Source organism: Halichoerus grypus, chromosome 1 (assembly GCF_964656455.1).
Source record: "Halichoerus grypus chromosome 1, mHalGry1.hap1.1, whole genome shotgun sequence".
In the NCBI taxonomy this organism is placed as follows: Eukaryota; Metazoa; Chordata; class Mammalia; order Carnivora; family Phocidae; genus Halichoerus; species Halichoerus grypus.
In genome coordinates this window covers 96,022,560-96,049,517 of record NC_135712.1, presented here as the reverse complement: position 1 = coordinate 96,049,517, position 26,958 = coordinate 96,022,560, and the positions used below count along the sequence as shown (strand labels likewise).

The 26,958-nt window shown below is 36.1% G+C and overlaps 1 protein-coding gene across 3 annotated transcripts in view; it reads right to left on the bottom strand.

Annotated features, from left to right (window-relative positions):
* Positions 1–507: 507 nt before the first annotated feature.
* The window catches only part of ZBBX (zinc finger B-box domain containing), a 114,373-nt gene continuing 87,922 nt past the window's right edge, over positions 508–26,958 (bottom strand). For all 3 annotated transcript variants that reach the window (XM_078069546.1, XM_078069555.1, XM_078069552.1), the window contains exons 15-20: positions 26,607–26,914; positions 22,673–22,826; positions 21,783–21,899; positions 14,669–14,926; positions 2,550–2,697; positions 508–775 (exon numbers count right to left, since the gene is read on the bottom strand). In XM_078069546.1, the coding sequence (XP_077925672.1) occupies positions 658–775; positions 2,550–2,697; positions 14,669–14,926; positions 21,783–21,899; positions 22,673–22,826; positions 26,607–26,914 (1,103 nt within the window). In that variant the 3' untranslated portion in view covers positions 508–657. The remainder of the gene's footprint in view (positions 776–2,549; positions 2,698–14,668; positions 14,927–21,782; positions 21,900–22,672; positions 22,827–26,606; positions 26,915–26,958) is intronic.

The following is a 26,958-nucleotide window of genomic DNA, read 5'->3' as shown; positions in this document are numbered from 1 at the left end:
CCTCCCAAAGTAAGATACTTGGGGGGGAGGGGGTTTCCTGTATTTTCTAGTATATTTCTTTGTGTCATACTAGAATGACAAGTGTTATGTCTGCTTTATTTTGGGTCCTCTTTTTCTCTTCTGGCAGCAACATTTGAAGTTACAAGAACTTTTCTAAATATCAAAAACCCTAACAGAATCAAAACAAAACAAAACAAAATAGTAGTTACCAAAGTAAAATATGGATTCTAGGCTCAGTGGATGCTACTGCCAAGTATGAGTTGGCCATTGAATGTATACTCGTATGATGACATCATTATTTAAATATAATTCAACAGTTAAATATTACTTTAAATACAATCATGTTCTAACCTATATAGTAGGTTCTAGAAACACAATTTTAAATGTTATTTTCACAAATTCACCAAATTTTCCTAATATGATCTGCAATATAGATTAGTGTTTGATATACAATAAATCATTTGGAAGAAAAAGCCCTTAAACTTATAATTTCACTAACTTTTATTAGTCTGCAAACCTTGAAATATCAGAAACATTAATAATCAAAATCTCCAGCACCTGGACAGGTAATCACTTGGTCACTTTTTTCCGCTGTTTGCTTTACTTTGGGTACAAAATGGAAAAGTAATGAACAAATGATCATTATCATGAGGAACTCTATGACCACGGTAGCATGATGACATGTTGCTTCTCAAGAAAATCCTCTTCCTCCTCATCTGTGCTGCTTTCAGAAAGTGTCAGCAAAGACTGAGTTTCAGTATCTCTTTCAGAAGAGCTGGAAATACATTAAAAGATCAATACACAATATACAGGACCAGGTTTCAACCCTTCATTTATCTTCTGATCAATACTACATGCACTGAAGTCATCGGAGGCAGGCAGATGTGAGGAGGCTGTCTCAGACTGGGGCCATAATTTTCAATGTGCCCAATATACCAAGCCTCCTTTTAATGAGAAATTCTCATCATTCTCCCTCTCCCAAGAAATAAAGCCACAGTGGAACCAAGGGGAGAAGATTTTATGGTCTCTGGTTGTGTCTTTCATTGATGATTCAGAAGGCACTTCAGAAACTTGCAGAGCCTCAGGGTCATCATTAGGAACATTCATCATTACATTGGCTGTTTAATAGAATCCCAGTGAATAGACTGCCAGATAAATCACCTCTTTTGTGTACAGTAAATTAGGACTATGTGGATAGCCAGTCAAGATATGCCAAAACCAAAATTAATGGCAGCAATTATTTAGTTATTTTATTTTGTTACATTTTATTGTGGAAAGGAACTGGTAGAAACTCTAGCATATAGGTGTCAGCTTTAGGGAAGGAGGTAGTGTGGGGGAACAGGAAGGAGTTTGTAAAATTCAGATTTTTTTGTCCAAGTTATCTAGAATTTCAGCCCATGTATGCCACTAAATAATATAAAATACTTCATCCTGTGATGGATATTTTTTTGGATCCTTCTTTATGCCCAACAGAGGCTAAACCAGCAGTTACTAAACTCTGATCTGTGGACCAGGGCAGATCTGACTGAGATAAAAATTTTCACTGGTCTAAGAAGAGAAAATAAGGACAAGGTAATGACTTTTTCATGACATTTTTAATTTTAAAGAACTGTGCTTTATTCTGTTTGTTCCCCTTGTATTTTTAGTATGAAATGTCCTTTCTTTCATGAAATGATGCCGAGGGTATGTGGTAAGTTTAGTTACTTTGTTTTAAAAGAGCTTTTTAGGGAAAAAAAATAGCAACTTTATATTGATCCCTCCTTTTAAAAATGTAAGTGGTGTCAGAAATCAAAAATCCAAGGACCACAGCTAAATGATTTTCTCCTTTAGAAAGACAGAGTAATGGACTCTTGATTCCCTTTCACTGCAATATTAGACTTCAAACCAGTCAAAGGAATTTACAAATCAAGAGACTTATATTTTACATTTATCTTAATCCTTCTAGAAAAATCCCTCCTCCTTTTACAAGAAATTCCATCATGTCAATAATAGACCAACATGATAAACTACTTTCTGAAGCATTTATTAGTATCACCTGTGGTCTTTATAGACTGATCATCCCTAAATGTTTTTCATGGGCAGAAAGAATGAAATGATACAATTTAAAATATGCTATCACTAACAATCTTGATTTAATTTTAAGAAAGAATCTTCTCAATACTCTATTCTAAAAACCTTATTCACATTGAGTAAGATTCTATTAGTGCAAAGTACTGAAATTTATTAAGTTAATTAATGCAAGTAAAGCAACTGTTTCTCCATATAAGAAGAAAGGCTGAAGGATTATAAAATTCCAAATATCTTTTCATTTTGCTGACACACGTTGTGCAGCAGAGAATTAGCTCTTCACTTTAAAATAACTACTTCATAAGACTTTTACTAAATCCTGATAATAGGTCAACAAAGGACCCAAACATTTTACAAAGAATGGCCATATGAAGTACACACATGAGGACAATCTTTCTTTATATAGTAAAGATAATTTTTCAGGACTTGTCAAAAATTTCACTACGCCCTATCTTTGCATATGGGCTGCAGGCTTAACGTACCTCCATTCCTCAACCGCACAGAGGCCTCTTGCACTGGAGGTCTTACGGAAATCTAGGGTAGTCTGACTTATGCTCAGCGAATGGTTGTTGGAGGTTGTTGAAGCTGGTAACTCTTCTGAGGTGAGGCTGTAAAGCTTTTCTGAAGGATCTGAAACATTTTATTTCATGCACTGTCAACACATAAATTCAAGACACAAACGCACAGCATACGGTACTGAAAGTTTACCCAGTGTAAACTGTAGGTGGTACAGAGAAGGTCAGTACAGATTGTTAATCACCTCGGTTTTCTAGTACTTGTGGGGTGGGCAGAATATGAAGTAAGCTTGATCTGACCTTCTAAATTAGGACATCGGTATCAAGTCACTTCAATCATACTGACTTTGTTTTCAGCAAATTCCCCAATTTTTTTCAGCGTTATGGAAATAGAACAGACATGTAACGTGTGAGTTTAAGGTGTACAATACGTTGATTGGAACACTTATATACTGCAAAGTGATTACCACCACGGTGTTAGCTAACACCTCCATCATGCCATATGTATTAGCTTTTCTTGTTTGTGGTGAGAACATTTAAGATCTACTTTCTTAGCAACTTTCAAGCATATAATATTATTAACTGTAATCACCATGCTGTACATTACAGCCCAGAAGTTATTCATCTTCTAACGGGAAATTTATACTCTTTGGCCAATATTTCCCCGTTTCCCCCCTCCCTTAGCTTATGGTAACCACTATTCTAGTCTCTGTCTCTATGTGTTTGGCTTTTTTAGATTCCACATATAAGTCATATTATACAGTACTTGTCTTTCTCTGTGTGACTTATTTCACCTAACCATATTGATTTTTAAATATGTTATACTTAAAGTGTCAACTGTCCTGAAAATTTACAATATTGCAAAGAATATCACGGGATCCTCTTTAAAGCTAGAATATTATGCCATTCCTCAATTTGCCTGAATGTTAAACACTTTATTGTTTATTTTTGTCTTCTAAGAAATAAAAGTTTTACCCCCACACAGTCTGAGGCAAAGGTTAGTTCTGGCAAAGCTACCCTTTCTTTTTCTGCGTCCTTGCTTTGTTTGGGTAGATAATAACTATGTGAAAGGGGAGAAGCCTTAAATCTCCTTTTACATGAAGCTGGGGTGATTTAGCTCAGGTAAGGACAAATAGTGCAAGTTAAATAAGCAAATGGACAAGCAAACATATTTTATATGAACTACCAAAAAGTCAAGTACAGAAATAAATATGATTACTATATTAGAAAGACCATAATGCTTTCTTTTCATCTTTGAAAAAGTTGTAAGGGCCATCTACCTTATACCTAAGGTTATGCTGGGATGACTTTTAAAACTGTTAAAAGTACTGGGTCTTATTCTTCCCTTCCCACTCCTATGAAAGTGTCAAGCAAATATCCTCCTGATCAGAAGGACCACACACCAAACTATGGGTATTATACACTTGACTGAGAGAATTATTTTAATATTATTATTATTTCTTGGTAGATAGCACTTACTTGAAATTTTTGAGAAAGCAGAGATTCCCCTGCTGGAAGAAACTTCAGATTATTCCTGCTGCAAGATAGACCTCAATACATTTACAACTGGAAATGTCCTTAAAATTATTTAGGCCAGTGACTTTCAAATTATGATACATGGTGAAGTTCAGTAGGCTTGGGGATGAGGCTCGTGCTCCCACCACCCCAAAGCAACCAAGACAGCTTTCACTGGGTCTCATTTAAATTTGGGGCTCTGTATAAGACTAATTTTGAGAAAAACAAAAGATTCCTCAGCTAGAATTTTTGTCGCATCCCCAGCTGTTGGAGATTAGGAAATTGTGGGTCCCCAAGGGATTGGTAACTTGGAAGTCACACAACCAGAGTAGAAAAACTGGAACTAGCCCTAAGCTCTTCTAGCTCACCAATATCATCAATCACTATGTTCCAGAATCTAATTCTTTAGCCAAGGCTTTTATTTTCTCTCCTCTTTTTCCACAAGGAAAAAAAGACAGGTATGCAAGACACCTTTACTTGCCCCAGTGATAGGGAGTGTTAGCGGTGAGAAAGCAATCAATTCAGGATTTGGAATTGGTTAACACTACAGTACTGAAACCTAATAGTGACACTTAGGTCTAAAGAACACTGGCAGGAGAGGTATTCAACCTCTGTTAGGCAATTGAGTCCCGACTGAATGAGCACAGAGCTAATTCAGATGGTGCAAACAGAATGGGCCTATTTTTGTATAATTGTATATTCTCAAAATTATTTTTTCGAATACCTGGTGAAGTTAATAGGGGCAAAGGTGACATCACTTGGTTTTCAAGGCAGAAGAAAATAAAACTGCTTATGAAAACCCTATTGTGGGTTAGTGTTAAACCTAAAAGATCAATTGTACAAAAACCTAAGTTTTTCTAATATAAGACCAGGGAAGACTGGATTGACATTTATATTGGAAATTCAGCTGTTATAAATTTACTTTATACCCATCAAGAAAGTGGACTTTTAAGGAATGGATTGAAGTTAAACCTTTTTATCCCTGGAGTAATAGTGTATGTTCTCTGATCATTGAAGAATCTCTTAAATGCAATAATAAGAATGGCAAAGGGGGAAAACTGACTAAATAGGGAGTTTTAAGGTGTATTTCTGAAACTCAAGTCACTTAAAACATATACATAAAACTTTATTCTACAGGGAAATGAACATTTAGATGGGTAAAAGAAATGAAGGAAAGAAGAAAGGTAGAACCAAAGAGACGGGTTAAAACTTCAAAGAATGGACACAAAGCAGATAGGCTACTTTCCTATAAGGAACCCAAACCACCACCACCACCGCCATCTAAAGAACTATCTAGCAGAGCTACAAAGGACATCCCTGTGTTTAGGAGGGTGTGACAATCAAAACACTTGCCCTGTAACCTGTGAGCCCCGCCCCCAACACTTCATACTTTTGTTTTCCTCTCCCTCCATCTCTTCCCTTCTGCCATTGTGTCTTGCCTTGTTTATCCCTCCATTCCTTCTTCCCTTTACCTTCACTCTGCCCACAACCCTCTGCTTTTTAAGTGGTCACAATATTGATTAGAAGTAAGGATTTCACATTATTTAAGTGGCACTGTGGTAGGGTGGTAAGACAAAGGACTGTGGGGCAGACTTGCATGGGTTTGTGCCTGGGCTTTTCGGAGCTCCCAGGGAAGACCCCGGGCAGTTACTATGTCACCTAGAGCCTCAGTTGCTAAATCCACAAAGGGGAGATCAAAAATCGTATCTGTTCATTTACCTCACAGAGTAGTTAGTTTTAAAGATCAAATGGAGCAACACTACATATAAAAACAAGTAGTGATTATTATTATTCATTGAATGGCTTCATATTCTTATAGCAGAATTCTTAAAAATAGGTTGACTTTCACTTATATGTGGCACTCGTTTTTTTTTTTTTTTCTGAAATTGAAAGGTGACCTAAAGCAAAAAGATTGCCATTCCAGCCCATCTTAACCTGACTGTCTTTATAAGGGTTACTTACTTAATTTGCTAACTATATATCCTGATTAGCCCTTTTAGAGTTTAATATCTTACTTGACGGTCAACTTTTGAACAGAGGCCCCAGATACTCACTGCCTTACTATTTTATTTCACCAGCAATATAGCTACATCTGCTAGTATCAGGTACATTTTTATTCTTTCTTGTTTAAGAAAAAGTACTTTCCTCTCTTCAATTACTTGGCTCAGTTAACTACCTGTGGACTTGTACAAACATAGGATTGCCATGAGAATTTAGGTCTTAAACCACAAGTCAGAATGAGTTTGAACAAATGGATCATTTTTAACTAATGAAAATGTGAATGTTTTAATGTGCATTATTATTGATACTTTCTCATAATGCATATCTTCTGATATTTCCCCAATTTCTTCAGGCTATAACAATATTCAAAAGTTGACAAAGTGACTAGTTAAGTAAGTTATATTGCCATATTGAGCCCATTAAGGAAGACTGTAGCGTCATTTACAGAGATATTTGTGGAGGAAATAATTATATGGCATGAACTATAGCTAACTATACCCTCAAAGTGGCCCACAAGAAAACATGGCTTTAGAATGGAAACAGCTTTTAGATGTTTTTGACTAAAAATTAGACTTACCAAGAGAACCTTACCTGACTGTATGTGGAAAGTACCACTCACTGATTCCTTACATAATTTAACAGATTTTTTCAGGACTTACTATGTGCTAGGCAACTAACTCTTGAGAGAGAGTGTGTGTGTGGAGAGAGAGAGAGAGAAAGAAATTTTTCATAAATATAATGTTTAATATATAATTTAATTCAATCACTGAATAATTTTATGATAGGGCCAATTATTACCCATCTTTCATACACAGAAACTGATGCAAAATCAGATTAAGAAATTAATTTGCCTAAAGTCATGAAGCTAGTAAGGAGTGGTTTCAAATTTCAAAACCAGGCTCCTGGCCCCAGAGCCTGGGCTCGCAACTACCCTGTTTTGCTGCCCCCATCTCCTGATTCAGCAGAAAGTTGTGTCTGCAAACTGCAACACATCGCCCCCTGCCTAACCCGCTAGCCTGCCCTGCCTGCCTGCCTCTGAAAAGGCTCTAATATCAGCCACAGCAATCTGAATGAATGGGGAAAACACTTCATTTAATGTAGTTATTTTCTGTCTTTTCTTCTCCCAGCTCCTCAGCACAGTTGTTTTCCACAGAACTTAGAGGAAGTGGATATACCCTAGAGCTAACAGAAAACAAGTCAGGTTTGCTGCTCTCAAAAATTTGGCTTTCACAGAGATGTGAACACATTTACATTTGTATAAGAGTCAAATTGTGTAGCTGTGCTTCTGTGGAACCAAACCTCATGTGGAGTTTTTCCAGGCTACACCATGAGTAGTGAAATGTGGGTAGAATTTTTCTGCCCATTGATGCTAAATGGAATACAGAAGTCTTGTACAGAAACAGTGAGTTTTCTGGAATAGCGGCTGATTACACCACAACATCTGTCACCTCACTGTTGGGTTGATTCAGCTGATGGGCCGCCCTCTTCCTTCCTCAGCTCCAGGTGAATGTCTCTAAAGCTGTGCACTCATCCTGAGCCAATCTTCTCAAAGAGAAAGAGCTATTCGTGGGTCAAGTGTGTATAAGTGATTTTGTTCTCCTCCTGGACCATCAGAAAAGCTCTGGCAGTTCATAGGCCACACAGTGTGTGCTTGCTTTCATATACGAAAAGTTATGCATTCTGGTGAAAAAAGTGGTGCCAGCATATGAGAAAATGAGTGGCCCAGGGAAAAAGTGAAGTATGTAAGAACAAAAGTGATAAAGGAAATAGGAAAGCTAAGTGGTTAGAAACAACCACAAGAGACTATTGCTTGTTAAATGCTGTGTTTCATTTGTAAATAATGGAATTTACCAATTTATCAAAATAAGAAACCCTTCATTTTCTGATTAAAAACTGTATGGTTATCCTTTTTAGATCCAGTTCAGGCCTATCATACTTCATTTTAGAATTGATCTTTAACGTGAGAATTACCTCCAAGGAGATTTACATTTGATTTTTAGTATTTTAGACTAAGGCAAATGGACGATAGGTACAGATGGATCATAGACTCTCATCCCCCAACCCATAACGAAATGAATAGAAAAAGCAGAAAAAACAAAAATAGAATGAAATCACAAAAGGAGTCAAACAAAGAAAGGGATACAAGTCCACATAATAAACCTGGAAAAGGGGCAACCAAAGAAATAAACAGAAGATTCATTGAGGTATAGCTGGGTGTTACCACTGTCCACCCACTTTCCTCCCCACCCAATACACACACCAAACTAGTATCAGGAAAAGGAGAGTCATCTAAAGTACAGGTCTCAACAATACCACACCAATTTGGAGATCACCGGTGAAGGGGAAGTAAGAAGAAATTATTTGAAATACTTTTAAAGCCTCTAAGTACCCACTGTAAGATCTTAGCAGAGGCAAGCAAATTAAAACCTGCAGGTGTCCCCATAGGGACAGAACACACTTGAAAACAGGTGCAATGAAGTTTAATATAATCAAGAAGAAGACGAGAGCCCAGGTCCTCCAACAAATTAGGATAAACTCCCCATTCCTTCATCTATCCTCCCATGCTTCTGAGCTGGCAAGATACAGAAAACAATGCAATAACCAACCCACAGATAGTAGCTCCAAAGAGAAGACTGACACATCTCAGGTGGACAGCATTTTAGGGAAAATGTAGTCTCACTGTATCAGAAAAGACAGAGCATATGAGCAAAGCTGCCCACAGTAAGTGTGAACAAGGAAGATACAAAGAAATGACAGCAACTAGCTATGCAGACAAACTAGAATCTAAGAATTCATAGCATGCAAAGAATGATTAAATAAAAGATCAGTCTAGTAGAAAACAGTTCAAGACCATAAGAAAGGACTCCCATGAGTCCTTTAGCTACAGAAGACGTAACAAAAATGACATTTTAAAAAAGTGCAACACTGTGAGGAGCCAGTCCAACACGGTGGTATAGAAGACCCTGAACTCACCTCCTTCCATGGCCACACTGAATCTACACCTACATACAGAGCAATTCCTCCTGAAGAAGAACTCAAGGCTGAATGACTGGCTCTTGCACAATAAAAAGAGAGAGGGACCACACAGGGAAGGGTAAGAGATGGAGACACAGTAATGAAGGGAATCCCATCCCCAATGTGGCAGCCTGAAGTGGAGAGGCATATACCACCAAGGGGCCCATGTGCAGAATCCCTAACCCCGGGACACAAAGAAAAAATAGTGATTTAAAGGGAAATTGAACGACAATTGAAGGAAATCCACTAACCATAAAATCTGCCAAATGGCGGGAAACTACTGGAAATCACTCCAGGGTTGGAAGCCCTGGTAAGTGCCATTTTTTATGTTCCCCCTCCACCTTGGTAGCACACACAAAAGCAGGATCCAGGTACTATAGTTGGCCTGCTAGGGCTGACCTGGCAAGCCCCAAGCCCCTAGGTTAGAATAGCTCCAGCCATTTCCCCAAGACAACCCCAGCATGTTGCGCCCTGGGCCAATCCCACTCATGGGTATAGAAGGAATACACCTCAACATAAAAAAGACCATACATGGCAAATGCAAAGCTAACATTATACTCAACCATGAAAAGCTAAAAGCTTTTCCTCTAAGATCAGGAATAAGACAAGGATGCTCACTTCCACCACTTTTATTGGACTTCCATGTTTTATTCAACATATTCAACACTAGAAGTCCTAGCCACAGCAATTAGGATAAAAAAAGAAAAAAAGAAGAAAAAAAGCACCCGAATTGGAAAGGAAGAAGTAAAATGGTCACTATTTACAATTGGCATGACACTGTATACAGAAAAACCAAGACTCCACCAAAAAGCTGTAAGAATAAATAAATTCAGTAAAGTCACAGGATACAAAATTAACATACAGAAATCAGTCACATTTCTATACACTAGTAATAAGGTATTAAAAAGAGAAATTAATCCCATTTATAACTGCATTAAAAAGAATAAAATACCTAGAACTAAATTTAAGGAGGTAAAGACCTGTACTCTGAAAACTATAAAACACTGATGTAAGAAATAGAAACAACATAAATAATAAAAAAGATACAATGTGCTCCTGGATTGGAAGAATAAATATTTTTAAAATGTCCATTCTACCCAAAGCAATCCAATGATTCAATGCAAATTCCATCAAAATATCAATGGCATATTTTACAAATCTAGACCAAAGAATCTTAAAATTTGTATGGAGCCATAAACGATCCCAGACAGTCTCTTTAATAAATGGTATTGAGAAAACTGACAGCTACATACAGAAGAATGAAACTGTACCACTATTTTATACCATATATAAAAATAAATTCAAAATGGATTAAAGACTTGAAATGTAACACCTAAAACCATAAAACTCCTAGAAGAAACCATAGGCAGTGAACTACAGCATTGGTCTTAGCAATATATACTATTAAATATTTTTGGACCAGTATTCTCAGGCAAGGGCAACAAAATCTAAAATAAACAAATGGGATTACAGCAAACTAAAAAGCAAAGGAAACCATCAACAAAATGGAAAGGTAGCCTACTGAATGGGAGAAGAATATTTGCAAATCATACAGCCAATAATGGGTTCATATTCAAAATACAAAAAGAACTTATACAACTCAGTATCAAAAAACAAACAAACAAACAATGTAATTAAAAACTGGGCAGAGGACCTAAACAGACATTTTTCCAAAGAAAACATACAGATGGCCAATTGGCATGTTAAAAGATGCTCTATATCATAATCACCTCACACCTGTCAGATTGGCTATTATCAATAAAACAAAAACAAAAAAGTAACTAGTGTTAGTGAGGATGTGAAAAAAAGGGAACCCTTGTACACTGTTAGTGGAAATGTAAATTGGTACAACTACTATGGAAAACAATATAGAAGTTACTAAAAAAGTAAAAATAGAACTACCGTACAATCCAGAAATTTTATTTCTGGATTATCTGAATAAAATGAAAACACCAATTCAAAGAGATATCTGCACCCCTATGTTCACTGCAGCATTATTTAAAATAGCCACGATATAGAAGCAACCTGAATGTCCATCAATATATGAATGGATAAAGATGTGAGATACACACAGACACACATAGACACACACACACACACACACACACACACACACACACACACACACCCCCCCCAGAATATTACTCAGACACAAAAAGAGAATGAAATCTTGCCATTTGTAACAACATGGATGGACCTAGAGGATATTATGCTGAGTGAAATAAGTCAGACTGAGAAAAACAAATACCATTTGATTTCACTTATATGTGGAATCTAAGAAAACAAAACAAAACAATTAAACACATAAAACAAAACAGAACAGTTTCATAGATCTAGGAAACAAACTCTTGGTTACCAGAGTGGTAAGGAGTGAGGGGGTGAGCAAAACAGGTAAAGGGGATTAAGAGGTACAAACTTCCAGTTATAAAATAAATAAGTCATGGGAATGTAATATACTGCACAAGGGATATAGTCAGTAATACTGTAATAACTGTGTGTGGTGACAGATGGTAAGTAGACTTACCATGGGGATTATTTCATAATGTATAAACATATTCATCACTCTTATGTACCCTGAAACTAATAGGATATTGTATGTCAATTATACTTCAATAAAAAAATTAATTAATTAAAAAGAGTAAAACTAATCTTAAAGATCAAACAATAGCATGTCAGACATCAAAAGAAAAAAAAATCCAATGGTCCTGGATTGGATTCTGTACCAGAAAAAAAACAAGTATAATGAACACCATTGAGACAAATTTTAAAAATTAGATATGTACTGTGGATTAGAGAATCACATTGTATCAATATCAAATTTCCTGATTTTGATTATTATGATTCTTGAGAGAATGTTCTTGTTCCTGGGTAATACACATTGAAGTATTTTTTTGATCAAGGGTCATAATCTTTATAACTTTCTCTCAAATGGTTCACAAGAAAGGGCAGTGTGTGTGTGTGTGTGTGTGTGTGTGTGTGTACATATGTAAGCAGGGCAAAAGACAGATAAATAGTGAATTGGATAAAGAGTATACAGGAGTTTGTATTTTCTTGCATTCTTGCAAATTTTCTATAAATTTGAAATTTATCAAAGTAAAAATTTACCAAAAAAATCAAAACAATACCTTTAGAGAGCTAATTTATTAAATCAAATCCATTATTTATTAAATCAATCAATAAAGAATATTCTATAACTATAGCTGAAAATTAAACTTTCAACATAGAACACAAGCTTAAGATAAAGTAGTAAATGCAAAGGAAAATAAAAACTGGTTAAAATAGTTGAAGAAAATATAAGTAAATACATTGTACAAAGAAGATCAAACATAGACAAAATAGGTTTGTCAGCAGGAGAAAGCCAAATGGAACAGAAAAGCAGTTCAAACATACAACAGCAGAAACTTTCTCTGAAAATAAGGAGCAATTTATTCTACAGAAAGAAAGAGAGCCCTGTGCTTTACGAAATGCTCAATTATTGATATTGAAACACATTCCTGGTCCAGTTATTGAATTTCAAAGATTAAGAAAGAAATTCTTCAAACATCTAGTCAGGAAAGAACCCTGTCACATGCAAGAGAGAGAGTGAAGTAAAAAATCAAGGTGACCTCAGACTACTTCATAGCAGAATTCAGACCCAGAAAGCAAAGAATCAGTATGTACAAGGTTTACAGGTAAAATGACCCAAGGAACTTACCCTCAGCTGATTTGCCATTGAATATAAAGGAAGCATGCATTCTCAAACATGAGAGAACTCGAGCAGTAGAGCTACCATGAGCCCTACCTGGGGGCAAAACTATTCCACAATTAAATTTAACCAAACAAAAGTTAAAAGGAAAAACTTGATGTTAAACTAACTAGCATCAAAAATCAGGGACAGAAGACAGTAGAGAAATGTCTGCTAAGTCCAGAGGAAAAAAAAATTGTGATCCACTAAATTAATCTAGCTAACTTGCCAATCGACCATAAAGATGAAACAGGCATTCTCAAGAATTCCACAATCAAATCGTCTAGAGATGAATCAAAATAAAAGGCTCAAAATTGGAAAGTCATAATAAAAATGCCAGTACTGATCATTTAATCTAATATGAATTTTCACGAAGAAAAAGAAAATAAAAGGAAACCTTAAAAAATGAAAAAGAGTAATATAATTAAAATAGCAATATGTTCAATTATATAAATATAATTTATATATAAATATATGTATATTTATATATATAATTTTTTTATAAATCACATGTGGTTAAAAAAAAAAAACCAGGGGCGCCTGGGTGGCCCAGTCAGTTGAGACTCCTACTCTTGGTTTCTGCTGAGGTCCTTATCTCAGGGTCATGGGATCAAGCCCCGCCTCGGGCTTATCATCTTAACAGGAATCTGCTGAAGTTTCTCTCTCCCTCTGCCCCTCCCTTGTGTGCTCTTGCACACTCTCTCTCTCAAATAAATGGATAAATATTAAAAAAAAAAACAAAAAGAACAAATTTAATTTTAGGGATTTAATCGTTATTGTCTAAAACTAAGTCATATATAGTTACTTACAAATGGCCTTTGGCCTTCATAGCTTAATGTTTCTTTTTTCCTTTTTCCTTAATTTTTAAAAGGATATTTATAAAAAGTTACAGGATAGACCATATAAAATTACCAATATTCCACTGTTTCTTGTGTACAAAATGGCAGTTTCATATATTTCAACTTAATATTTTTGTGATGAAAAAATACTTCTCTGAAATGTACAATTTCCTTTGGTTTCATTTCAATTTTTCTTTTGTTAAACTGGGTAAATACGTAATTATTTAAAAATATGTAGAGCATAAATATATTTTTATAAAATTTTTACTGTCTTTCCTTCAATTTTTCATCCTTCTAACTACGTATTTTTATATGTATACTCATGATGCTCATCAAATAACATGGTTGTTCTCGGAGGAGTAAGATTTTGTGGGGATTTTGGCTTCCTTTTTAGTATTTTTTTGTATTTCTTTCAAGGATATGGTTATGATTTGCTTGACTGCAACCACTGAGGTTTAGGAAAGAGAATGCACAAGTATAATTTCTCCTTAAACCGGTCTGCCAACCAGCATTGACATCAACTGGGTACTTGTCAGATGTGCAGAATCCTGGGCCCCACCCCAGAATCTGCATTGTAACAAGATCCCCCAGGGCATTTGTATACACATTGAAATTGGACAAATACTGCTTTAAAAGATCTAACAGCTCAATTCTCCAACAAGGGTGTTGGGTGGTGGCTTTCATAAAGCTACAGAGATTAGCCACTCAGAGGGGTTGTAGAAAGGAGAAAAAAATTATTTTGCTGTCCACATGAAGTTCCTTATGCTATATTTTAACTGTGTATTACGTAGGCGAAGGGAGCCATCTCTGGTGTGGGCATCCATACGTTTTATAACATTCTCAGGGTGACATCAGGGGACATCCAAGGAAACAAATACAAAGGTTGGTGATTAAATAAGGGAAAGGGAAAGCCTTGTTTTCTTGGAACGTGATTATGAAGAACCAAGCAGAAGGCAGAGCTACATTGTCTATAGTGAAAAAAATAGCATTACCTGAAAGATTTCTCAGCACATTTAATTCTTTTTCCAAACTGTCTAAGGTTTGCTGATCAGCAGTGCCATCTAAGAAAGGCTCAGTGTGGTCAGTAATATCAATATATTCAATTTCTGAAATTTCAGAAGCAGCTCTAGATAATGGTCGAGCAGCCGCACTTCTTGATCGAGGATGGGAGGAAACAAGGCAGCTGGAGCTTTTTTTAACAGGGTTGGAAAGGGGTAAATTTGCTGTTGAAGGTCTCTGTGATATCTGGCCTAAAACGAAAAATAAAAAATTTTTATATCAACTTTTTCAAAAATTCTGAATGAATGCTTAAAGATATAAAATACCAACCCCCTAAATCTAGAGCAGTTAAGGTCATGGAATAGAGTTTAAGAGAAAGTGGATTTTAAATTATCATGCATTCTGGTTTACCACAATGTTTTAATCCCAAGTTACTTTCCCTATGTCATAAAGAACACTTCTGGGTTATTTTTCCCTTTTTTTTCTACATTCAGAAAAAAGACAAGCTAATTTTAAATTAACTAAAGCAAGACATCTGTAAACCAAGTTAATTCCAGAACAATTCAGTGTCTAATCTTTTTTCCCAATGTCCAATCTTATAACCTATTCCATAAACATCCCAAACTGTGTCGTGTTTCTTAAATTCTAGGATGATACCACACTGTGCCTTGTAAGAGTAAGAACACATAGAATAGACATGGTACCACTTCCTAGTGAATTTTATTTGATGGTGTGTAACATTCTTCTATTAAGACAAATATGGAGACAAAATACTAGTATGCAAAATCTTCTAGAAAAACACAGGCTTTAAAGAAATTGAGATCATATTTCTAATTTTCCTAAATATGAGTTCACTTTCTGCTGCTTTAGAGGGTACTTTAGTGGAAAAGTTCCAGAAACACAGATCTAACTCAGGTTATTACTTTGTTCCACCAAGTCGCTTTGGCAGGCAACTTTGTCTTCACCTATTTCAAAGGCTGATTTAATTGGTTTATTTAACATGTGTGTTTCTTTCAGAGTCCAGAGTGCTAACCATTACACCATGGGACCTGTGTGTTTCTTTCATAGTAGGAAAAAAAATCTCTTCAAATCCTACACTAACACAAAATAACTATCTCTCTCTCTCTCTCTCTATCTACATATATCTAACCTAGCTGTCAATAGATATATATATCTATCTTATGGTACTGCTCACAAGATTCTTTAATGAAGGCCAAGGAAATATTCAAAGTACAAATTTAGATTCATAGTGTAGGTATATTTTTATATGTACTAAATCACTGTCCTGATTTAGATTAATATATTTATATTAAATATAAATAATTTATAACATAACCTTGTAGTCCCTTAACACAAATTGTCTTTGTGTAAAATACTGGATTATTTAAAGAAGCGCTATTGTCAATATCATGAAAGTCATGATTTGAATGAACATATTCCATTATAATATTATGCCCACTCAACTCAAAGGAAAATGTAAGATTCAGAGGAGTAACTATAGGTAGTTGTCATGTATTAAACATTTAATAACTACTGAGTTTGTCTTTTTTTTAACTTAAAAATCTACTTTGAATGTAGCTAGTACCCTAAGAAGCATCTTTAATGCAGTATGTAATTATTTAAGCAATTAAAACTGACTAAGGTAAGTCCCAAAGGGCACCAATTTTAATGAACATTTCAGAAATCAATTTTGAAAACATTTTTTGTTGGAATGAAATTATGAATAAATTAAAATAAGATTCTGACCTTTTTGTCTATGTGCACAGAGACAATTATGAAGAAAAATCACTGACAAAAATGCATCTATGTTTGAAGACATATAAATGTAAATATCCCTATGGATTACTTTAATGGCTAGAATTTGGAAATAATTTCCCCTTTTACCTCTAATACACAAGAGTACATCATATATAAAATACACAAATACATAAAAATACATGATACACAAAAAGGCAACCTTGCCATTCCTCCATAATAAAGCAGTAGTAGGAACAGCCATCGTGGAAGCATGTGAGTATAACAATAATTCAATGTATGAATTGAAACTTCTGCATCTGTGGAAAATGAGACCCTTCTATTTGTACTGTGCTCTGTTCCAGTCAAGTAAAATTCAGAGGAATGCAGAACTCTGATTAAAATAAAGCAAGTGGAAGACGTTATGAGGAAGAACTGGACTTCTGCCAACACAGGCAAATATGAGTTGAGAAAAATTTAGCATGATATAGATGCCCTTCAGAAGATTCAGAAGAGCACAAACACTTGCTGAACTCTTGTGACATCTGGTTGCCACAGTATTAGAGGTTAATTGATCCCAATTGAGAAAAAAAGGACACTGGGGGTGGGGCAGACTTAATGCTTAGCATGCAGCAAACAGACCATCTTTTTTATTGAAAATATGTTAAAAGGGTAATTTAAAGTCCCCAAAACATAGAAAGAGACAGAAGAAGCTTCAATCTGCCCTTGATTTTATTTATTTATTTTGTTTATTTAGGTGAGTATATCGTTCTCTCTACAAGCTTATTAATGTAGAAGCTTATTGATGTTGAGGCTGGGGTTAAGATTTGAAACACCAATAAGACTGACACTAATGAAAAATGCCATGATTGAAGGGAACATTCCATAATTTTTTTAGAAGTCCAGTTTGTAGATTATAAACAGAAGAAATTCCTTTTGGAGTAACTCATGCCATTGCTCGCAGTGTAATCTTAGGAAATTATAGATTACCACTGACCACAGTTACACTCTAAAAATAATGAAAGAAATTGTTCTTGGTATTAGCTAAAGTATATACTCTATGGCTACTAATGAGACCATGCCATATATTGGTAAGATAAAAGAGAAGGGCGCTCTGCACTATATTAATGGGCATAAGAATGCTGACGAGGATATGAAAGTATGAACCACTCACTGGATGGTATTTAGTACAATAACTCTTATTGCTAGTCTAAATAAAAACATTAGAATTGGATGAAACATCAGCAGAGCAACATGCTTTTTGCACAGTGTTTTAATAACAAATAATATCTGATCAAAGGAGCCACTATTTTATTCCTGAATAAAGGTTGCAAAACATCACTGCCTTTTGACATTCTTGTTCTACTGTGTAAATTACTAAGCATTTATACATAAAACATAAAAATGTATTTTCTAAGAGTTCTTAGCACATACATGGACATTTTATTTAGCAGTGTGGGTTAGTAGAAAGAAGGCTAAAGTGGGAAGCACTTGCCCAGTCTCACTGAATTAGAAATCACCTTGTGACCTGAGACATGCAAATTTGTATTTCATCCACAAAAGTTAGGAGGAATTTAGGGGTTGGACAGAATGATGTCTTAAATCCCCTCCAACTCTGAGAGCCTATGAATTAATACCCAATCCAATTAAATTACAAAATCATTTCTCAAATCCTAAAATTGGCAGGCACTCTGTCAGGATCAGGGTACTCAAAAGTGAACGAGACATTGCCTCTACCCTCAAGTTGTACTCCACACTAACACACAGTCCTGCTCTCCTGCTTCACTCCTTCAGACACGCTTGCTAAGTGCTGACAATATGCCAGGCTGTGTTCCATCACTGAGGACACAACCAAGAAAAGGACAGGCTAGGTCCTCGCTTTCTTTCCAACCAAGCGTAGGATGAGCAGAAAATAAACAAGTAAGATAATTTCATCTAGTAATAGGTTCTAAGAGAAGGACAAAAGAAGGTAAATGTGATTGGGGGTTCTCAAGAGGCTAGCATCAGGGGCACCTGGGTGGCTCAGCTGTTAAGTTGAAGGCTCTGCCTTTGGCTCAGGTCATGATCCCAGGGTCCTGGGATCGAGCCCCGCATCGGGCTCCCTGCTCGCCGGGAAGCCTGCTTCTCCCTCTCCCACTCCCCCTGCTTGTGTTCCCTCTCTCGCTGTGTTTCTCTGTCAAATAAATAAAATCTTCAAAAAAAAAAAAAAGAGGCTAGCATCAGGTAGGGTGGTTTCAGAAGGCCTCTCTAAGGAGGCAGCATCTGGCTGAGATGGAAAAATGGGAAAGAATCGATCATATGAAAAAGGGTGTGAAGCGGGAGAAAGAGGCTACAGACCATCCCAGGTTAGACGGAAGAGCAAATTCTAAAGCTAACAAGCGAGAGCGTGGCCTGTGCGAGGACAAAAAGAAGCCAGCCTACCTGCACTGTGGGAGAGGGTGTGGTTGGCAGTCGGGCAGGGCCAACTCAGTAGTCTGCTCTGTGATGTCTGGTAAGAAATGTTGGGTTTTTTTTTCTGTCTTCTATAAGAAGCTATAAAATGCTTTTAAGCAGGAGATTAACAAGATGCAATTTATACTTTAAGTTTACAGAAAATGGGATGAGCTCCCTATAAACTATAAACAATTTTATGACTATAAACAATTCACTCACTGACTATAAACAGTAGAATTTGATGGAAATTACTTATTGAAACTTGTTTTCAGGAAAGGCAAAATGTGAAATTGAGAGACAGATGAGAGATGATGGACAACTGGCTTGGGCTCATCTTAGGCAATGAAGGTAGAAGTGGTCAGATTTGGGATCAGTATTAGTGCTGAAATCAGCAGGCTCTAGGAATGACCAGGCTGTGGCGGGTAAGAGAGAGACAAGATGGCTCCTGATTTGGAGACTTACCGATGTTTATATGGTCGTGCAGACAGACATGGGAAGATGCAGTGGGCAAGCAGGAGGTTTTGGCAGGGCTTGGGGAGGATCAATGGGCTTGCTGCTAAACACAGCTGCATTTCATAGCTATTGTGTTTCTACATTCACAAACTTAAAAATCTTACAGAAGAATTCCTTTATACACTAGCATCAGTTCAGAAGATAAGATTTCGATAACTTATGACATAGCCAGAAAAATTTTATTTTTATTTCAGGCTACTGAAATATTTCAGAACGTCCTTTCCCTCTGCTCCTAACTGGTAAATCTTATTAATTCTTTAAGACTCAGGTGAAATGTCACCTGGTCTCTAACACCTTGGTGACCTACACCTTTTTTTTTTTTTGAAGATTTTTTTATTGTTATGTTAATCCCCATACATTACATCATTAGTTTTAGATGTAGTGTTCCATGATTCATTGTTTGTGCATCACACCCAGAGTGCTCCATGCAGAACGTGCCCTCCTCAATACCCATCACCAGGCTAACCCATCCTCCCACCCCCCTCCCCTCTAGAATCTTCAGTTTGTTTTTCAGAGTCCATCGTCTCTCATAGTTCGTCTACCCCTCCGATTTCCCCCCCTTCATTCTTCCCCTCCTGCTATCTTCTTCTTCTTCTTTTTTTTTTTTCCTTAACATATATTGCATTATTTGTTTCAGAGGTACAGATCTGAGATTCAACAGTCTTGCACACTTTACCATCTCCATTCCTAAAAAGACTGCACGTGTACCTACCGCTATTATAACTGATCACATGTACTATTATTATTAATTACCTGTCCGTCTCCAAAAGTACGTTACTCACAGTCCTTTAATAAAATGTGTATTCTATATGGGGTGATTTATGTGCTCATGTATCTATATAGCAGCTTTCCCTAAGTATGATTTTTGGACTGTCTACAACAGCATAACATGGAATTGTTGATAAGATAAATGCAAATTCCTAGACCTTATCTCAACTTTAATAAATCAAAATCTTAAGAGTGAGGTGGCGAAATCCACACTACAACAGGTTTCCCGGGTGGTTATACTCACGCTAACATTCGAGACTCTCTGCACTAGACTATGCTGTTGGAATACAGGGACGGGGCTGGTTTTGTACCACCAGGGTCTGGCAGGGCCTGGCCTACAGCAAGTGCTCCTACAGATGTTTTTTATAGTAAATTATTGATTTCAACTGATCACTCCAAATTGATACTTAAAGGCATTTGGCAATTTGTCTTAGTAATAAATTTCTCATAGCACCCATGTGAATTTGTTTTCAGCAAAATATGGTAACTTAAAACAGTTCCTTTGACCACCTGAGAAGGGAGCTACCAGGAGTTTTGAAGCTGCTTGAGACTTTGATGTGAGAACAGGTATCTAATCATAGAGCCAAAAAACATTTATCATAAACGGATGGTTTTTCTACTAAAAAAAAAAAAAAAAAATTTAAATCTGACAGATTCTCAACAGAAATGCATATGAAAGGGATCTAAGCTAGCCAAGGAGTTTGAATCATAGGATTTAGGGCAAGAGAGATATAAATTTTGCATATTTGGACAAATCATATGTAATGAAATCTCTGGCTTGAAGATGGCCCTCAACGAAGGCAAATAACCCCTCTATCAAGTGTTCCTTCTAAACCTGTGTGCTCCCGGAGATCAGGGAACATGACTTATGCATCCCTTTTCCCTCAGGGCCCAGCGTCAGGCCAATATACTCAACACACATCTGTTGAATTGCCTTAATTCATTAGTCATCTACAGCAACTTCACATGAAATTCAGCATAAAGCAAATTTACTGCAGCAGGTGTTACTGGATAATAATGATGACCTAATAAAACTACTGATTTTAATGATGTCAAAATTCTCTGCGTACACTCTCTAGGAAAATATCACAATGAGATTCAACATGTCAAAAGAGTTACCGTGTAGATAATCTTAAAATTATTTTGGTTAGAGAATGGAGTTAATGAACTTAAATCAAGATTCCAGGCTTAACACATTCAGCACTGGTGTAGAACAGAGGTGTCTCAACCACAGCTACAAGCAGCAGTCTTAACCTAAACCATTCCTTTCACAAATGGCTATGTCTTATCATAATATGAACCAAGTGGATGATATGCAAAATCTAGTAAAAATACACTGCTGAGAGTGTAATAAAACTGAGTATGTATTTTATAAGGATTGTTTAAAATATACACCATACCCTGAGCTACATGACAAAAATATTATTCACTAATACATTGTTGCAAAAATAACTAAGACTTAACTCATGTTGTTGAGAAGAACATGACTAGTCTTGCTTTTTTGATTTTGGAAGAAAAATGTAAGGCAGCCAGTTAAAATGAATAAGTTCACATTATGAAACTGCAAAAATTTTCAGGTACCTAGTAAACTGCTCAGAGACAAACTAAAAAACACAGTGAGTCATCAGTATGGCACTGTGGCCTTCCAGCTGATCTTACCCATCTTTTGTTGTGTTCTACTCATTGACGGGTTCTGGGCACCCTGCAGAACACCCAAGGCGACTGCATTATCAGCATATGCACTTATGCTATGGTCTGGGATCCACTCTCTGTCTCCTGAAATGGAAAAATGGTAAACTAATTTAAATCGTTAAAGGAGAGAAATCCACGTTATTGCTTTACTTATTGTCTTACTGGATAATACTTAGCTAAATAAGGAACAATGATAACAGTAAGGTATATATTATAAAAGAAATCTCATAATTGTACAATAAAAACCATTAAATTTGCATAGCATAATAAAAAGAAATGAATAAACTCTAAATTGCAAAGATATTACACACACACACATTTGAATAAAAACAAACACTTTTTCAAGTATATAACAATATAACATAAAGTATAATAGTTTGTACATGAATAAACACATCTGAATACATGGGAAACCTAAGAATATAGGTGACACCATGACCTAACTTTCAGAAGGAAATTCCAGCTATGTCTCAAAAATCTCACAGATCCTGAGATTTTGAGATTTGCTTTTAAGATGGTATTTAAGAATCATCATACAATACTTAGCAGCTAGTGAACTGATTCAAAGAATTTCTATTTCACAATTTAGTAAAGGCTCCATTTCTAAATTCTAAAAATAATCTCTCCTCAGTCTCATTTTACTTATGTTCTCTCACATTCTGAGAGTAGCCTCAAATATAAATACGTGGTAACTCACACAGGGTTAATAATTTCAGCTGGAGAAGAAGAAAATGACTTTCTTCATTGAACAGAATTGCCCAGTATTTCCTAAAATGAGGATGAGCTGTTTAAAAAAAAAAGTGTCAGAAAATTGTTAGGTTGGTCCACAGTCCGCCTGATTTCATGTCTGAATTTACCTGCAATTGTAATCCTAGTACTGGAATAGCTGCATTCTAAGCTATGAGAAGAAAGGAAGTTGAGTCTTTCATTTTTATCAAACACAAAGAATCTTTCAAGTCCTTGATATTGTTCAGTTATAGGCTTACTTCTGAGGGCTATTTCTTGTAACAACTAGGAAACAAAATAGTTAACAACATTAAGTTTATTTTCTCTCTTCAACACAAAGCAGCACATTCCTTCATTGAGCACCTACTATATTCTTGGCACAGATTCTGCCTTCATCAGATTTAGGTTCTAGTAGTGAAGACATAGACAATACCACGACATTTATATATAGTAAGTTCTGAAAAATATATAAACCACAATTAGGATAATTATCCGAAAGCTGCCATCGATCCAAGGAGGACAGAAGTTCACAAAAGAAAAGTTCTCCTTTCTCTCTTATTTTCCTCCCTTAGTGTCTTTGCACATAAGTTACTCTGGAGAACAGAATCTCCCTCATATGTTGTGCTTTTGAATTAGTATCTTCATCTATACATAAACTAATTTCAAAGATGAAAATAGAATACCAAGGGAAATAAATCTGGTCATAGACAAAATCCAAGTTAACAAAATACTCATCATGAAGCAAACATCCACGTAGTAAAATGAGTCAAGAGCGAGCTAAGTAATTTGAGAAGTTCATACAATTAGAAACTAGCAGACCTAGGTCTGGCTGATGTGAAGCCTAGGCTTATTTTCCCACCCTATGAATTCATTTTGTGATATGCTTTCATCCTAGGGAAGAATATTAATGGGATTAAAACATACATGAGTCTAGTAAGAAACAGATTAGAGATTCAGACATGAGAGCTCTAGATGGGCTTAAAACATAATCAGAGTGCTCTCAGTATTTAACAGTTCCCTAATGGATCTAATTAATGCCCAAATGCAGTCTGTTTCAGGGTAGTAAACAATACAAAAAAATTATGATAACTCAATTCAAATTTATAAGACATAAATGATAAAATATTACAAAACAAAGCTAGTGACTGATAAAGCACCTCCTTCAAAGACAAGTCCAAGTTGGCTCTACTCATGGAATCTTCCCTGGCTGTCCCAGACACTGATTATCAATTTACAGCACCCCCTCAGCTCTAGTGCAGCTTTTATTTGGATTAGACAACTGCAAACCTGGAACGTTTTCTAAAAGCATCAGTTGAGGGATAAGAACAAAGAAAGTGCGTTGGTTTGTTTCCCAAACTCACAAAGTTAACTCCTGGTGGTGTCAGACCAGAACCAAGAGCCCCTAACTAGTCCATGTTCTTCCTGGCACCCAACCCTACCCCACTGCTGATGCTCTACAACTTGGTACTGAATTCCATAGTTTCCACCTTTATGAAGGACTCAGTGTCTGAAAACTGAAGTGCAAAATGAACTATTGTGCACTCAAGTGCAAGTCAAGTAATTCTACTGCTAAAAATTGCCCCTACTGCTCACTCTTAAATTTTCTACTGCAGCAACATAGATTTTTAAGTAGTCTCTGCTCAAAGAATGGCTTCTACTAGAGCAGGAGGAGAATAAAAACAGTTCATGTCTAGTCATCACGGATGAAAACAAAGTAGATTCTACCGCTATACATAAAACACCATTCTTTATGGCATAATCATTTACCACTTTTTTTTTACGATAGTAGTATAAGTAATCAGAATATGGTTAGTAGCTTTGTAATATTTCAAATTCTAATTATGTAATACTTTAAATATGCAGATTACGTATTATATATAACATGACTTGATCACACAATTTAATATCAATAATTTAAAATATTTGTTTCATGGGCGCCAAGGTGGCTCCGTCAGTTGAATGTCTGACTCTTGGTTTCAGCTCAGGTCATGATATCGCAGTAGTGGGATTGAGCCCGGTGTCGGGCTCCACACTCAGCATGGAGTCTTCTTCAGATTCTCTCTCTGCCCCTCTCCTACCCTCTCAAATAAATAAATAAATACATACATAAATAAACTCTTTAAAAAATATATTTGCTTCAGATATCCATACCAAAAAAATTAGTCTTTAGAGCTAATTGTATTATTGCACTGAAGTAGACATACTTAATTCCAATGCATGTTTTTGACTATTACATCTGAATGAATCCATAAAAAGTTTTTTTTCTTTTTTTAAGATTTTATTTATATATTTAACAGAGAGAGACACAGCGAGAGAGGGAACACAAGCAGGGGGAGTAGGAGAGGGAGAAGCAGGCTTCCCCACGGAGCAGGGAGCCCGATGCGGGGCTCGATCCCAGGACCCTGGGATCATGACCTGAGGCGAGGGCAGACACTTAACCACTGAGCCACCCAGGCGCCCCTGAATCCATAAAAAGTTACAATTGTCTTAAATGTTTCCAAAAATACTGACTTATCTCTATATGTCCTTTTACATTTAAATTTTAATGCCATATTTTTGAGATGTAACCATATCAACAAAAGTAGTCCTATGTCATTCATTTTAACTACTCGATTACTTTCCATTATACAAATCACCATAGATTACATATCTGCGAGCTCTGGCCAAATGCCTTTTATTAGGTTACAGCAGAGAATGTCTCCCCCTAGGGCACAGATCAGGCAGGCTTGCACCCAATATAAAAGAATTGGGGTCCTTCTGCTCAGGATTCCTCTCCCATAACACAGGACACTGCATGAGTAGATTGTCACCTAGCCCTCTTCATGAGGCCATGTGGAAATTGGAAAATTAGAGTTCTGCTTGCAGAAATTCAGTCTGATTGTTTTCTTCACTGGGGGAGGAGGAAGAAAAGCTCATCTGCAATGAGGCTTTGTTTTTGAGATCTATTATCGGCTACATTGTGAGAACGTCTTCTAGAAGGGATTGGATTTCTTTTGGCAGACACATTAAGGTATCAATAGACATGGATTAAAATTAATGTGAATTTGTTGGCTTGGAGCTCCTGAGCAAGAAATGTATATTTACACTGTAACCCTATGTTAAAAGAAAGCCCAAGATTTCCATTTTTCAGGTAAGATATTTTATTGACCTGTCCCAGATCCTCTGCAAGAATCAGTTTCTCTTCATCTTGTTGCATCTGTGAGTATATCTCCCAGGGTATCCCTCCAGTGACGGAGAACACTTCCAGGGATCAAAAGTTTTTGCAAAGGTCTCAGCTCCAATTTTGCACTTCAGAAAGGAAGAAGACCCATCACAAAGTGGGCCCAAAAATCCAATCCCCCAAGCAGAAGTGGCAGGAGCTCAACAGTCATTCTTCTATGTTTTTGGTCCCACCTTCACTTCAGGCACCATGGAGATTCATTTCAAATGACTTTGAAGGGTTGTTAAAAATTTGACTTGCCTGATTTCCAAAAAATGTATTAGGTAATCATGATTACCTAAGATTTTTAATATATAGAACAGAGATTCAAATATAGTTTCAAAACTTGGCATTAATGCAACAATGAGCTACTTTACTTTTTCCTCTAAGATGAAATGAAAACTATACCCCTATTTCTTTATTAGCCATGTTTCTGAAGGAACTGCCTTTAAAACCTTATACTTACATTAAGCCACAAAAACTGGTTCTATCTACATATCTGCATTTATTTCATTTTAACCAGTGACTATACAGTAAAAAGCTAGAAAGGATTATACTAAATTATTCATAATAATAAATTTCATTTAGAAAAGTAACAGCTCTCTTTCTATGGTACATGAGGTGGGCCTTAAAGTTTTGTCACCCAAAACCATTTGTTATAATGGCATTTATCATATTAGAATTTGTCCTGTAGGTCATTAACATTCTTTCCTGTGTGAGTCATTCTTCAACTATCTCATGATAATATAAGGTAGCACATTTTAACTTCAATAGGTAGTAATGTTTAAGAATATATGGTGGCATATAAAATTTCTTATGATGCTTCATATAGAATTTTTAATATAATAAACATAATAGAGATTTACCAGTGGTGACTCTGTAGTTTTAGAATCTTCAAAGTTTGGCCTCTCATGCAGATTGTTAAATTCCAAGGATTCTTTGATGTCCTGAGATAATTGTTCCTTAATGGAAGGTTTTTTTAAATCTATACTTGGCAAAGAATCCTTGCTCTCAAGTGATAGGCAGGAATCACCAGACTTTTGATTACTTTCCATATCTATCATTTTCTCCTTGAAATTTCTTTCAGAAAAGCTGCTTTCCCCTAATTTCTCAATGGCAGGAGAATAAACATCAGGATCCACAATGATGTCAAATTCTGCATTTGAAGTTCCTGCTGTTGAAAACAATTATTTATGAAAGTTAAATAAACTGATTAAA